This window comes from Myiozetetes cayanensis, unplaced genomic scaffold, assembly GCF_022539395.1.
Source record: "Myiozetetes cayanensis isolate MyiCay16 unplaced genomic scaffold, myiCay2020 scf3, whole genome shotgun sequence".
Classification (NCBI taxonomy): Eukaryota; Metazoa; Chordata; class Aves; order Passeriformes; family Tyrannidae; genus Myiozetetes; species Myiozetetes cayanensis.
In genome coordinates this window covers 49,597,941-49,613,564 of record NW_026087521.1, presented here as the reverse complement: position 1 = coordinate 49,613,564, position 15,624 = coordinate 49,597,941, and the positions used below count along the sequence as shown (strand labels likewise).

Genomic DNA, 15,624 nt, shown 5'->3' with positions numbered 1-15,624 from the left:
CTCCCCCTGGTAAAACTCTGTCAGAACCATTAAACTTCAGACAGAGGAGATCTCATTTTTGTGTAGCTGCTCGAAGGGTTTTGCAGTTGGGCTTGGAAGCTGTGTTCCCACCATGTCCCCCATCGTGGGGGGGTTCCCCAGGCCCTGTGGGAGTGGACTTTGCACTCTGCTGCCCTGGGGGGAAGGTGTTGGGGGTTTGGGAGCAATGTGGAATTCCCCAGTCAATCCATACCAAGGCCATGGTTTAATGTATTATTTATTGACAAGGTGGAGATGGGGGCAGTGGGAAAGGGGAGGCTGGGGAGAGAAAGGGGCTGCTCGGGCTTTACTGGCAGCACCGGGCTGGTGCTTTGAGTCCATTGTTCTTCCCCACCACCTGCTCACAGGAGCTATGTTGAGGGTGCCTGGCCACAGCAGGATGTGTTCCCAGTCTGTCCAGCATCGTCCCCTGTCCTTTGCGCAGGGTACTGCTGTGCCAGTGTGCCCTCAGCTCAGCCTCTTCATGGGGTGGGCTGAGAATGGCTGAAACTTGTTGCCCAGATGAGAGCCCAATGCCTCCCCGATGGTGAAGTGCAGCTGGCAGTTCCCATCCCTGGAGGGTAGGAAGGACGGCGCGTCTCCCCCTCTGGCCAGCCGTCGCAGTTTGCGTAGGTCCTACGATGCCTTGCTCTGGTGGGCTGCCCCTGAGGGCAGCAACACCCTGGTGAGGGGGCAGCCCCAGCCCCTGGTAGTGCTGGTCGTCAGACAGTGACTTCAGTCTTGCTGTTGGTGGCGAGGTGCCGGGTGTGCTGGCCGTACAGGGGGGTGGAGGGGCCGAAGGTCTCAGGTGGCCCCTCGGGGCGCAGGGTGGCCAGGCCTGGCCGGTGGGGGCCGCGATGGGGGGCCCCCTCCCAGCCCCCCGGGAAGGCCAGGCTCCCTGGCAGCTTGGGGCCCTTGGCCTTGGGCAGGGGGCAGCCCTTGGACAGCACTGGTGTCTCGGTGGGTGTGAAGGGCAGTGTGCTGGCAGGGGGTGTCTCCAGCCCCCCGAATCGCCTGTAGAAGTCCTCGGAGGCGCTCTCTGTGGGGACAGAGGTGCGGTGTCACCCCTGCAGGGACACCCACTTCTGCTGGTTTGGGGGGACCAGGGAGGGTGCACTGGTGGGGAAGGCTGGGATGGGACTGTGGGAGGGATCCTGGGTACTGATTAGCCAGGGAGGGGGGATCTTGTCAATGAACTGGCTGGGGAGTGCAGTGTGTCCATGCAGATCCTGAGGTCTGATGGGGTGGGCAGTGCTTCAGGTCTGTGCGGGATTCTGGGTACTGACTGGCTGGGAAGTGCACTGGATCCATGGGGGACCTCGGACACCAACTGACTGGGCAGCACAGCAGGCTGGTGGAACAGTGGAGGAGCCAAAGAGTTTCTGCTATGAGCAACCATCCCGGGAGCCCTGGGAAACTGGGATGCTTGTCCTGTCCATGCTCCTCTGGGAGCCCCATGCCCCTCCCCACTCGTCTTGCTGGGTCCCCCCGCCACTCTCCCATCCCACACGGCAGCGGCACTCACCTCCAACCTTGAGGGTGGTGTAGGAAGTGTAGTCTGAGGCTGACAGGGCCAGGCTGCTGGCCAGTGGCAGGCGCTTGCCGTGGCTGTGGGGCCGCCCCAGTGAGGGAGCAATGGCCACCGCGTTGTTCAAGGGTGGCTTGTCTGGAGGGGCAGAGGGAGGTGGGGGCTCAGCCTCAGGCTGTGCCCTCCCGCTGCCTTTATCCACCCAAGGGAACTTACTTTTCCCCATCACACCAGCACCTTACCTGTGCTGTTTCGGGGGGGGCCCCGGGCCAGCCCCTCGCCCAGTGGGACCTGCACACCCCCCATGAGACTGTCCATGTTCTCAGAGGGGCTCTGGCCTGGCTGCTTCAGCAGATCTGTCAGTGTCCTGGGAAAGGGATGAAAGGGCTGTTAGGGCAATATCCTGTTCTCCTGGGCTCCCTAATGCATCCCAACCCTAAACCGTGCTCTTTGGAGGCAGAGCTGGGCAGCCTGGGGCTAGGAAATGGCTGCTGAGAGCCAGGATGCATGCAGGCTCCTAACCCAGCTTCTGCAGGTGGGCTAGTGAGCCCCACCTGAACAAGTAATTGGGATCAGGTTGGGGCTGAGCCCTCCAGAGCCAGGGTTATCAGTGGGTGAGGGTGGTGAGGGAGATGCATGGTTTGGAGCGGGGTTCAAGGGTATGATGCACTGAGGCAGAGGAACTTGATATGATGGCAGCTGGAACAACACCTGGGGGCTGCTCCTCTTGAGTGAGAGCCTGGTGTAGGTGGGGAGAGGAGGCAACACCTCCGCTCGAGTGCCTTTGAAACAGAGAAGACCCTGAGGAAGGGATTAGAGAGGCCACTTGCACCCCTTCGGGGAAGGGGATGAACTTGTGGCAGCCTCTGGCGCAGGCGCTGTCTGTGCATAACGCCCTCCTTGTAAGTAACAGCATTAAACATTAAACACCATTACATAAGATAGAGCCCTATTTCGTTTAACATTCATGGACAGAGATGCTGCAGTCCCACCGCGGTGCGCCGGCAGTGCGAGAGCGAGGCATGCTGGCCGTGGCAGAGTGGGGTATAGCAATGGTGCCAGAGTGGGGCACACCAGTGATTCCAGAGCAAGATACACCAGCAGGGACAGAGGGAGCACAGGAGCAGGGCATACCCACCTGCCGCTGCAGCCTTTGGCAGCAAGTCCAAGGACAGGTTGGGATGCTCCTGCTGGTGTGGGACTTTGTAATGAGAAGACGTGCCATTGCCCCTGCCACGACCATCCCTGGGTGACTGCAAGAGTGGAGGGGTGTCCACTCGGGGCTTTTTTTGGCTCCCTAATCCCCAGCTCACTGTCAGCGTGCCTCGCGCCTTGAAGGCTCTGGCTGGCTCATAGACGCACACTGGGAGCTGTGGCAGGAGCTGACGGTTAGCAAGTGGTTGGATGATAAAACAGCAGATTAAACTCAACATGCATAAATGCAAATGGGAGAGGAAGCAGGGAATAATCCTGACTTGGTAGACGTGTCAGCTCATGGCACCAGAGTGCTCAAAAACCTAGCGAATGTGGTACAGGGAATTGCCAGGAAAGACAGTTAGAACAAGGGGAAAACAATGTATTGTGCCCAGGGGTGTGTATGCTTGTGGGGCCCCCCATTTTTCCTCCCAGTTTGGCTCCAGTCAATATCACAGGGCGATGGCAAGAACAAAGCTACAAGGGAAGGTCGCTTGCCCTTTGGGTGAATTTCACATCATTCTTGGGAAGCTTTGGGTAGCAACCCCTCTGGGATCACCTAATCTCCAAATGGCCCAAGAGGACAGTCATGGAGCTGAACAAATTGAATGAGGAAGGAACAAACCCTGGCAGCTGACAGCTGGAAGGCAGCTTGGTGGAAAAGGATCTGGGGATCCTGGTGGACACGAAGTTGACTATGAGCTTGCAGTGTGCCCTTGGGACAAAATCGCTGAATGGTCTCCTGGGCTGCATAAGGCAAAGTGTTGCCAGTAGGCCTGAGGAAGTTGATCCTTCCTCTCTGCTCAGCACTGGTGAGGCCACACCTGGAGTGCTGGCTCCAGCTCTGGGCTCCTAAGTACGGGATAGACATGGACATATGGGAGAGAGTGCAGGGAAGGGCCACAGAGATCTGGAGGGACTGGGAGCCACAGGGACTGGAGCATCTTTTATATGAAAGGCTGAGAGAACTGGGACTGTTCAGCCCGGAGAAGAGAAGCCTCTGGGGGATCTTATCAATGTAGGTGAGTATCTGAAGGGAGGGTGCAACAAGGACAGTGCCAGGCTGACAAGAAGTGACAGGGGCAATAGAAACACAGGAAATACTGTTTAAACAGAAGAAACAATCTTTTCTCCTGCAAGAGTGGTTAAGCGCTTGACCAGGCTGCCCGGGGAGGCTGTGCCACCTCCATCCTGCAGCTATTCAAATCCTGCACCTCCCCAGGACCCCTCTTGAAGTGGACTGACCCAACTAGGGTCAAGGCCAGGCACAGAGAAACCCTGGGCACATGCCTGGGTGGGCAGTGGGCTCTGTCCAGGAAGGGCAGGGGGGAGGCAGGTCCCCCAAGGCCATGGGTGTAGGCTGTCAACACAGGGAGCTGCCGCCCTGTCAGCTCCCACCTTCCCCGGGGTGCACTGCTCGCTGGCCCCCTCCCCACTGGACACTGCCTGCTCTTGCCTGTCCCCAGGGCCAGCGTTCAAACAGGATTGTTTCAACAGGAAGTTCAATGCGATTTGACCTATTTTTTAAATAATTTTTTCTTTTCCTCGGGTCTATTTATGAAGCTTGAGTAATCCTTTATCTCTGACTTCCTCTCCAGATAAATCTGTCAATGCTCTTTCCCATAAACCTGCCCTCAATGCTGACCACCCAGGGCCTGCGGATGATAACAATTAACAACAGCATGAGCAGCTCTTAATGAGCTACTCTGCCATGGTGAGAAATGTATCATGAGCCCTCAGTACCAGCAACACTCGGATTCACCCCGCCCTTGCACCACAAGTGGTGCCATAGGCTATGGGTGCCAGTAGGTCTCTCTGGGGCTGCACCCCCTCCCTGGCCCGTCCCCAGGTGTTGCAGTGCAGGGGAGGTGGACATAGAGAGTGACACTGTCCTGAGGATCTGCTGTCTCACCAAACAAGATTTTGGGGGTTTTATGAGCCTCAGTCTGGTCCTGTGGCTGGGGGGCTTGGGGAAGCTCAGGTCACATCTCCCTAGGTCACCAGGTGGTCTGTGGCACCAAAATGGCTCTGGGGTGCAGGTGGAGGAGGGGAAGGGAGAGCAGATGTGGCTTTAGACCTGCACTGCTTGTCTGTAAAAAGCACGAGTGAACAGTACCACTGAGGCCTCCATCCACCACCCTAGCCACAGATGCAGAGTATGTGAGGCCATCTGTGAGGGTCGCTGGCCACCCAGCTTGCCTGAGCACAGTGTCAACTTGGTGGGCGTGCAGCCACCTCCATGGCAAGCCTATTTCTGCCAATGAGTACAACAATGATGCCCCAAACCATCTTGGTGCGAGCCCTGAGACCAAGCACAGAGGCAGATCCAGGGGCAGTGAAGGTGGAGGCTGAGAGAGCTCCATGGCAGGAGCCATGCATGCAGCACTCAGTGCTCCTGAGCCATCCCATAGGGGAGGTTCCCGTGTGGGAGCAGGACCCAGGATTTGGCAGAACACCCTACTCCAGGAGCTGACCTACTTTTGGGAGGCCCAAGCCCCACACCTGGCAAGCCCAACAGGAGAGAGGCTGCCAGTTCCTGCAAGGGAACAGGGAGTGATGTGAGGAGACGAGCACAGCCTGCAGAAGAGAGGACAGATGATGGAGTGATGGATGAAATGATGTTGCCCTGAGCTGGAGTGAACCCCTGGAAGGGACACAGAAGGTGGTAGCCAGTGGATGAGCAGGGTGCTGAGTTTTGGAGCAGAGGCGCAGCGTTGCAGGAGACACACAGCACATCACAGCTGCAGGTGGGCTGGCATCCCGGCCGGCCACACCACCTCCGTGCCCAGCGAGAGCGTCATCCTCACCTCCTAAGGTGGGGACATCTCCCATGGCTTACAGTGTGTCTGCTCAGGGCAAGAGGTGCCCATCTATGCAACTGAACAGAATGGACACCATGAGACACCTGCACAGTGGGGCTGGGACTCTTAGGATGCTCAGGAAGGCGGTGGGGTAGCAAGGTGTCTTTGCAAAGCTGGAGTTGCAGTGTGGGGTAATGGAGCTCGGGCAAAGAATTGGGTGATGGAAGTGAGCCTCCCTAGACATCAAGTTCAGTCTAGGGACAGGGCTCCAGATCTCCCTCCCTGCTGAGCTGGATCCCCTCTGATCCCTCAAAGAGCCAGGGCAGCATACCATGCTACCTGCAAACACTTTTCTAGGTCTTCACTACCACATACTACCATTGGTATTGACTGCAGGCATGGCCATGGACTTGAGCATTGCCAGAGAAATACCCAGTGCAGTTAGATGCACAGTGGGGCCAAGTTTGGTGAACCCCAAATAGCATGGGGAGACCTAGAGAGTGAAAAGCCAGCACTGTGCTCTCACCTACTGCAGCTGCCAGGGCACCTGCTCCTGATGGCTGTTTTGCCCCTCTCCAGAATCCTCACTACTCCCCAGGGGCCTGTTCTTTGCCCAGCTCTTCCCATAGGGATGTCTGCCCTAGCTATAATCTTGCAATCCCCTCCCAAGAGGTTTTTGGGAGAGGTGCAGGGCACGTGCCTGCTCTCATGCAATGGGCACAGACAAATCCTTGCAGCCCCCAAGGACCCAACATCCCCGGAGATCCGGGGACTGAAGAAAAACACAGGCAGGTGTTCTTGACTCAACGCAGGGTTTGGCCAGGCTAAGCAAGTGCCGGGGAAGGATGCCAAGCGTGAGCCGAGCAGGAAGGAGAGGGGATTGCGGGAGCTGCCATAAGGCCCTGCAGGAGGAAGGCGGATGAGGAGGGGAGGACAAATCAGGTAGCTGCAATCCCTAGCGCACCCCCTTTCCTGGGTAGACCAGCACCCAAATCTGTGAGGAGAAGAGCTGTTGGAGGTGGCTAAGGCGTGAGGGTCTCAGGACAAGCTGGACACAGACTCAGGTGACTCCATGAGGGAGGAGCTAGTGGACTTTCTGCACCTGGTCGCTCTTCATGGATTTGGACCAGGACCAGAACCATGATAAACAACATCTGGAGGTGCAGAAGTGGTTGACCTTCCCCCCCAAGCAAGAAACCTGCAAGAAGCAGTGGTGGGAGCCACCCAGGGCAGCACACAATGCTCCCCAGGAGCGGAAAAAACCCTGGTGGGAGGGAGGGATAGGAATGGAAACCAAGACGACTGTGCAACAGGGAGCTGGCCCAAGGCCATGATGCGGTGCCCAAGGAGCAAATGAGAAGCTCCTACCTGAGGCGCCGGGAGAGAGGCGTGGTGGTACTGCCCACCCCTTGGGCCATGCGTGGGTACAAGGACAAGGTAGGTAGAAATAGCCCTGCTCTCTCAGAGGCACTCAGACAAAATGTATTGTGCCAGCTCCCCAGGCTCACAATGGAATGGAGGTGACAGTGTCCCTTTTTTGGATGCCTATGCCATGTACCCAGCCTCTGGCACCGTCTCCATGAGACCAGCGTCAGGGAGGTCATGTCAGCCTGGTTCCTTGCCTGGTTCCTGGGGCTCTGCACCTGATGCACCACTCCTGACCTGCCAGGGCTTCCCAGTCACCAGCCCTGTGGAACTGAAGCTGCTCATGGCTTACACAGAAGGACACAGGTCATGGAAGACGGCAAGATCTCTCCTGACTCCAGATGAAGGTGTCTTTCTGATTTTGTCCCACAAAGGTGGGTGAGGAAAACTCGCCTTCTCCCAACCTATATGCTAGTGCCCAAACCTATATGGCTTCAGGGAGAACAGGCACCTATCTCCCTGAACTCATTAGGAAAATTCAGGCTTGCATGAAGAAGAGGGAGAGGGGACATGGGGAAACACACAGCTCCGACAGCACAGAACTGAGGCTACACACAGAAAAACAGCCCACGGTGAGTGGCAGCAGTTACACTGATGTGTCTGCTGATGGGAGAAGGCAAGACTCAATGGCAGGGGATGAAGACCCACGTCTGGGTGTTCCAGGGTCTGACCCCTCCCTAAGCGCAGTATCTCTTTCCCAGGAGGTGGGGGGGGAAGACCAAAAAAAGACGCGGAGGCAGGCGAGTGGAAGGGGAGTCAGGAGGCTGGCGGAGGCCGTATTGATCCTGTCAAGGTGCCAGCGCTTCCTCAGGCAACGCGGGGGGAGGCGCAGGCACGCAGCAGCACACAGCCAGGCTCCCTGCCAAGGAGGGGGCACAGCACGGATCCCCCAAAACTGCCTCAGGTGTCTCAGGAGGGTCCTGTGATCCTCCTCCATTCCTCAATACGACCCTCCTCCGAGCAGGGGTGGCCAGCCTCTGCTCCCCTGGGTCGGTGGAAGAAGTAGGGTGGGTCTGGGGATGGGGTGCAGTGGGTTTGGATTTGGGGTGCAGCACCCAGCAGCTACCCAAGTCCTAATCAGGCAGGGAAAGAAGGGTGCTCCAGGGGAAGGAGAGAAGGTGTCCATGCTGGGGGTTGCAATCAGGGTGGCTCCCTGATGATCCCAGTGATCATCATTTCCTCCAGCCCTGCTTTTTCTTTTTTTAAAAGCTAAAATCCCTTAACAAAATGGTATGAAGATGGGTTTCTGTCCAGACTCTATGTCCTCACTAGGAAGGTGCAAAGTAGAGCCCCAAAACACGTATCAGGTAGGGAGAGAGGAAGATGCACCGCTGGCCACAGCAGCAGGACAGGAGTTGGGAGAGACGCAGGGGGTCCCCAGTGCCAAAATGTGCCTGACACCCTGACCTTCCCCCCGCCAGCCCTGTGCTCAGCCCCAGGAGTGGGCTGAAAAACCAGGGGCTGGAGCCACAGGGTGTGGGGTCCAGGAAGAGACTGCCCAACTTTCTGCTGGAGGGTGAGTTCCAAGGAGTGTGCACTCCCCCCCACAAGGGAGATGTCCCACCCTGGTGCCCAGAGGCAGGCAGCAGGGCACACCCATGCACACACACAAGCTGGCGCAGCAGCCACAGTGGAGCTGTCTTTGCCACCTCCTCTCCCCCTGCACTGCCAGCAAGGCTGAGACCAAGGGGACTGCAGTCCAGAGTCACCCCATACATATTCAGACCATAGTCTCACCTTCCACGGACATTGGAAACCACAGATTTGTTTTGGGGGGAAAGTCACATCCTGTAGTTCTCATGTCACTCATCCCCCTGGCTGGTGGGTTGGCACTCCTGAGTCAGGGACATGCCTCCTCAAGAGACGGAGCAGGTCATTTTGAGAGGGGATGGGTGTATGACCACCCCTACTTGTGGAGGCTGTCCTGGCTGGCAGCCCTCCCTGCCCGGGCTGGTTGGGGAGCTGCAGCCAACCCACCCCCTGGTGTCTCAGCATGCTGGGACAGGGGTTTTGGGGATCACCTCACTCTCTTCGCAGTCCTAAGGTGAAGCCAGGGCTCACACTACGCAATGGGCTGGGAACATGAGCTGACACCCATGGGGACACCGAGTGGGGGGGGGGGTACTGGACCCCTTTACCTGGAGACGGTCATCTCTGTCTGGGGGCCCTGTGCCTTCTCCAGACCCAGCTTGGTGAAGATGCCCACCAGCACCATGATGGCAACCACGCCACAGATGATGTAGACGATCATGTTGGTCCTGTCACGAGTGGGGTCCTGGGGGGTCTCGTCCACTCGGGCAGGTGGCTGGCCCGTGTTGACCCAGTTGGGGGTGTCGTAGTTGGAGCAGCCACTCTGGTCCAGCCGCCCGGGCTTGAACTGACAGCAGAAGCGGTACCCGCAGGTCCCGCAGCAGTACTGGTAGATGCCGGCGTTGCAGTTGAACGGCGGGTCCCACTGCCCCATCACGTCGTAGTACCCGCGGCAGCGGTCTCCCCCCGGTGGTGCCGCTCCGGTGGGCGCGGGGGCCGTGGTCTCCGGCGGCGGTGCCTGACTGCTGTTCCCGCTCTCCCCGGGGCCCCCGGTGCTGGGCTCGCCGCTCCACACCCGACCCGGCTCCAGCAGCACCAGGCAGCAGATACCCACGACGTAGCTCGGCTCCATCCGCCCGCGGCTCCGGGGGGCCATCCGGGCGAGGTGGCGAGTTAGAGCCGCTCGCCCGGGACCGGCCGCATGGCCGCCGAACAGTCCCGGTGGAGGAGAAGCGGGCTGGGGAGGAGGGGGTGCGTAATGGAGGGGAGGCAAAAAAGGGTGGAAAAAACGAAGTGGAGGTGGGGGAAAGTGCGAGGGGACGTACCCCCTCCCCGTCTCTCCCCAGATCGGCCGACGGGCAGAAATTCAGAGCAGGGGGCGAGGCGGGCGGCATGGGAGAGCCGCCGCCTCCCGCCGGCCGGGGAGGGGACGCGGCGGCGGGCGGCTGAAGCGGGCGGGCGGGCCGGGCGCCGGCGGCCACCCCATCCCCGCGCCTCTACCCGCGTCTCCCGGCACCGCGGTCCGCCGAGGAGACAGGAAGGAGAGAGAAGAGAGAAGCAGCGAAAGCCCTTCGCACCAGGGCGGGAGGAGCAGGAGGAGGAGGAGAAGGAGGAGGAGTGCGGGGGAGAGAGGGAGGGAGCCGGCGCGGCCAGCGAGGCGCGGGGTGCTCGGCTCCCCCGCCGCCTGACAGCCTCCCGAGGAAACCGGAGAAGGTCCTTCACCGAGTCCTCTGCCAGGCTCCCCGCCGCCACCGGGCGGCAGGACACTCGCCCTCCCCGTCGAGCAGCCGCCGCGGGCGGCCGGGCACGCGTGGCACCCGTCCCACGCTGCCCGTCTGCCCCCGAGCACCCCCCACCCCTGCCGCCGGACCCCCACTCACCTGGGCGGGGACTGCGAGGCCGCAGGCTGGCACTTCGGGGTGCAGGAGGGGTGTGTGCTGGGGTGACAGAGTCCCCAGGGTGGTGGGTGCTCTCTTGCAGCCCCCCAGCTAGGGGATACCCAGGGAAGGGCGGAAAGCAGCAGCCCCAGTCCCTTGTGAACATCAGAGCATCTCCCAGGGGGAGCTGTGCACAGGGGGGCTGCAGGATGAGCGATATGGGGGCTACTGGGGCACTCTTAGGAACTCGTTCTCCCCAGAGCTGCAATGATTTTTAGCCAGCCACTAGCTGGCCCCATGTCTGGGCTTCAAAGTCCAGACCTCTCTGGGTGATGTGCAGCCACCGCTCTGGTCTCTGGTGGGGACCACACATAAAGGTGATATTCATTCTCACTGCCCGAGCTCCTCTCCCCAGAAGGACAGGATTTGCTTTTCCTGCTCTGGGACCGTTCCAGCAAGAGCAGAGAGGGGGAAACTGAGGTGCCTTCGGGCCCCTTGCCCAGCATGAACGTTGTACAGCATGAACAAGGGTGGCTGCGGCAAGAGGCAGCGTAACACATGAGAGCTGTGGCTGCAGCTCTCGTCGTTGTCTCCGGACTGTCCTAAATCCTGCACCAAGGAATGGCAGCAAATCCAACATCACCACTGTCTTCTTGGGCATATAATTCCCTCCATGCTTAATGAGAAAGAAGCTGAATACTGCCTCATCTTTTCTTGCCCTGTAAGACCTCTAACCTGAAGAATGGGGCTGCCTTAGTGCTGCGCAGTGCCAGCACAGGAGCCCCCAGGCAAGGGGTGATACAAAAAGACATTGTAATGGTGGAGGTGGGATTAAACAGGTCAGGGAGGCTCAGCTCCGTCTGACAGGTACCTCCAGGACAACACTGAAGCCCCACGGATCAACCTACCCCCAGGACCCATGCCTTACCTGCCACACCACAAGTGGCAGGCTGAGAGTCTCTCACGGGATGAAACACTCCGATATCATCCTGCCTGTGCATCACGGCGGTGCAATGTTTCGGGTGGGAGCTTTGCACGAACAGCTTCCCCCCACAGCAATGTTGAAACACTGCTGTGCTTTGCTGGGAGACGGATTTAGGGGATAAAATATCCTTTCCCCAGTCATCAAGCCTGAGTCCTACAGACCCCCGACCGCTTCCCATATGGAGGCTGGCATAAGTCAAAGACATTGAAAACGTGGATGGGGGGAGCAGCTGGAGCCCGGGACATGTCCGATCGGCCCCCAGTGCCGCAAGCTAATAGAGATCCATTAGGTAAGGTAGCTCGTAGCCTCCAGAGCTTCCTGAAAGAGATAAAAAGCTAGTGAGGTGGAAGAAAACTGCACTCCTCCAAAAGCCACAATTTCCCTGGATCTCGGAGGGGCTCCCTGACAAAAGGCCCCATCGGCTGGAAGTTGCAGACGTGGGGGTCGTTAGCACTAATAGCCAACATCAGCATCGGCCTTGAGAGAAGCTGCGCAAGCAAAGTTTGCTGCTGCCCAGGTAATGCCAGCAATCGTTTCCCAGGCACCGGGTGATTGCTCCCGACGTGTGTGCGAGCAGAGCCGCCCCGGGGGCTCCGAGGGTTTAACAGGCTGTTAACAGGCAAGAGCGAAAAACTGGCCAAAATCGGGGAGTTTGCTGGAAAATGGTTGCCTGGCGTGACCTGGGAGAAACGGTACGGTTTTAAGGGAGGGGGGAGGATGTTTATTGAGTGTGAAGAGGCCGATTTAAAGGGTCTCTGAGAGCGAGAAGGAGAGAGGAAGAGCGCTCGCAGGGGTTAGCTGCGTGCACCAGCCCAGAAGGAAACCAAACCCAAGGGCATGGTGCGGAGGAGCACCCCCCCGGCACGTTCCCGGCGCGCAGGGCCGGCAGGGGCTGGCTCCGTGCAGTGCTGGCACCAGGGGCTGCAGCCTGCAGCCCTGCTGAGCCGTCAGCTCATCTTTGTCAAATAAGTGACCCAGCCACTAGCTGCATCCCCAAAGGGAGGGGGCTGTGCGAGGGAAATCCTGTAGCCCGGCACCTACACTCTCGCGTCCCTGGGAATCAGCGGCAGGACCCGCAGGAAAATTCAGGTCAGCAGGGACCTCCGGAGAAAAAACAGAGGACGTGCTTGTAACATCTGCGGGCACTTCTAGGAATGGCAATTTGGGAGAAGAACTCCGTTAGGCTTTGACCACCAGCCCTGGAGGATGTCACGGAAATATTCCCTGTAGAGACAATACCACCCGGCCTACAGAAGGGTGTCTCTGTGCTTGCAGAAATAGGATACGGGCGGTTCAACACCGAGTGGGGAGGGATACACCGAGCGCTGACACTGTAAACAGATTGTTTCTGGCAGGGCACGGTGATCTGGAGAAGATCCTCTCTGTCACAGCCAGAGAGCCCGACAGACCCAGATCCCTGCTGATCATGGGGATGCAAGCCTGGCAGCTCTGCCAGGCTCTTGCCTGAGGAGGAGGAGGGAGCCGTCACCATCACCAATGTGAAGCAAAGCCATGGGAGCCTCCCTGAATGTGGGAGATTTTGAGGTGCAGTCAGCTTCTGTGGAAAACCATCAGAGGGTGTTTGAAACCCCAAAGCTACCCAGGGAGCCCCTCCTAGGGAACCAGGGACGTTTTCCCCAAAAAGTGATTTTTATCATGCAGGACTGAGCTGGTCCCTGGGCTGAGGGGTGAACAGAGGAAAGGATGCTAATGTGGGGTGTATGCTCCACACTGAAAGGCTGTGCTGGGATAGAAGGGCCCCGGCACCTCCTGCTCGTGTGCTGAGGAGTGCTGCCAGAGTGGGTTTTACTGCTTGCAAATCAGCAGCTAACACCCGACATCAGCCGGGAAGAGCTGAAGGCGAAAGAAGGCTGTCAGGAAAAGCTTCCAGTACACACTGTGATGCTGTCCCCTGCCTGAAGGCAAAGCAGAGGCAGAGCTTCTGCCACTGTCCCTCGGGGTATATGGGGTGCTGGTATCCCCTGCACCTCCCATCATCCCCCAGGATACACCAGAGAAACCTGTTCCCCTCCAAAACTTCAGCTACTGAAGCTGATTATGTTCCAGCCACAGCTAGAACCGGGAAAGAGTTTCTTCTTGCATTTGCCCAGGAAATTTCTTTGGCCATCACTATCCCCCTGGGAAGTTCTGAGTTTTCTTGAACCCGTTGTCTAGGACTGGGATAAGGAATCTCTGGGGTCAAGTGCTGGGCTAACATGGACTAACATGCTGTTCTCCTCTATGTATTGTCATGGGCTCAACAGATTAGGAAACCCGAAAGAGATCTTGGGCTACTGGTGTCAAAAATCTAAAGCAGGGGAAAGTTGAATGCACTAGGGGAGGCACAGGGATGTGGTGGCTGAGCCCAGAGCAGTTTCCATCCACCCTATTTCCAGCCCAGTGTGTACAAGGGTTTTATTCCCCTGCCTGTGCTTGATGGTCTGGCTGTAAAACGGCTGTAAAAGAACAACTGTGCCTCATAACAGCTTATAGAGAACACAGAAGCATATGTCCCTTTACCATTACCATCATAATTGCAAACATTCAGAAGTTGAGATTTGCAAGCTTCCAGCTTCCAAAGGCGGATGGATTCGAATCCAAATGACATCCAGAGGAATCAGGAGAAAATCAGCTCAAAGCAAGGGCTTATTTTTAATTTATGCTGCAGTATGGGCAAGTAGGATCTGGGCTGGCAGCCTGAGCTCCCTCAACTGCCACTCTTAGAGGGCAACCATGCCCCTAGATACAGCCATAGAGGCCCACAAGCATCAGCTGTGACCCCCAGGCTGGCTGCATATGGGCTTTGCATTTAAGATTAAGCCTGCAGACAGTACTGGTAAAATGCTCCTCCTGTGCAGGCACTCAGATCACTGGCCCAGGATTTTGCCAGCATAGTGTAGAGACTGTTTTGTGGATGGGTACAGGGTCTTTGCAGCCCTCTTTACAATCATCTGAGATTCAGGGCAGCCAGCAGGACATTGGATCCAAAACTGTCCCCTCACCGGTGCTTGGAGGCAGAGCAGGAGCAGCCAGCCTCAAATCTCCCTTCCACAATGGGCTTGTGCAGCTCATCCTTGCCACTAGCCTGGGTAGAGCCTGAGAATCCTCTGCTTTCTTGTTTAAAGCAAGTTTCCACCAGTTTTTCAAGCATTAAAAGGCCCTATAAACACTTGGAGGCAGTGATGCACAGCCCAGCTTACCCAGCACTGTGGTGGCTTCCCTGGTTACGTTCCCCCTCCCCACCCTCTCTGCTCTCAGCCCTGACCACCCCTCATGCAAGGAGCTGATTCAAACTTCAATCATTTAGGGTAAAACACACCCACAGAGAGAAGGGGTGAGAGCAGCCGTCCCCGTGTGGGGAGTCTCCAGGACTGGGGCAGTCAGATGTGTGTGAAGGGGAGGTCTGCCAGAGCGAATGAGAGGCAGCGGGGACATCCCTGGGCTGCTTTTGCCTACTGTGGAGCCCCAAAAAACAGACTGTGGCAGCAAAAGGAACACAATGTTTTCCCCCCGTGCTTGATTACCTGAGATGGTGGTGGTGGCAGTGAGCTGTTGGTGTTTGCTGGGATGGGGGATTTAGGGTGCCTGTTCTGGCGGCTGAGGCAGGGTCTGCAGGAGAAGGCCATATGGCCAGGAGCAGCGTGCTGCGTGCTGTCCCGGCGTCAGACCAGCAGCCGCGGGCAGAGCCTTTCCTAGGGAAGGGCAGCCGTGCCAAGCACAGGCTCTGGCACAGGTACCGGCCGGCTGCCAGGTACACTCAGGTGCTGCAGGCGGCTTGGAGCCCGCAGGGCGGCATGGCATAGCAGGATGCTTCCGTGCAAACCAGCTGTCCCTCCTCATCCCCTGGAACCAGGAGACATGTAGGGGTTCATGACCCCTACCCAGACCAGGTATGGGCCAGGTGGATGTAAGTCTGTGTGTGGTTGTAGCAGGGTGTAAGTGTTGATGAAATCTTTTCTTCTACAAGGACATTTCAACATGGAAACAGAATGTTTCTAGTAGGACACCTTTTCTACCTGCTCTACCCTGTGCTGGGTCTCCCAGGCTCCTCCATCAGGGATATGGAGGAGCTCAGCATCCCCTCCTCTCATGATAAGCCTTTCCCAGCAAAGGCTGACTCCAGACTTCCTACTCTTTCTGTTTTTTGATATGCAAAGGGGGTGAAAAAGCCATCAGGGAAGTGTCCTGAGAAAGAGAGCCTTTGGGCAGACATCAGAGAAAGCTTGTGACCAGAACAGGGCAGGAAAGGTCCCTAATTTAAACCAG

The 15,624-nt window shown here is 57.8% G+C and overlaps 1 protein-coding gene across 1 annotated transcript; it reads right to left on the bottom strand.

Moving 5' to 3' along the window:
• Positions 1 to 238: 238 nt before the first annotated feature.
• Positions 239 to 10,082, bottom strand: SHISA8 (shisa family member 8). The gene is made up of 4 exons (XM_050325426.1): positions 9,105 to 10,082; positions 1,789 to 1,913; positions 1,544 to 1,684; positions 239 to 1,057 (listed from the first exon to the last, which is right to left on the bottom strand). Exons 1-4 carry the CDS (start codon positions 9,650 to 9,652, stop codon positions 741 to 743), a joined length of 1,131 nt encoding a protein of 376 aa, XP_050181383.1. The 5' UTR covers positions 9,653 to 10,082; the 3' UTR covers positions 239 to 740.
• Between the last annotated feature and the right edge of the window lie 5,542 nt (positions 10,083 to 15,624).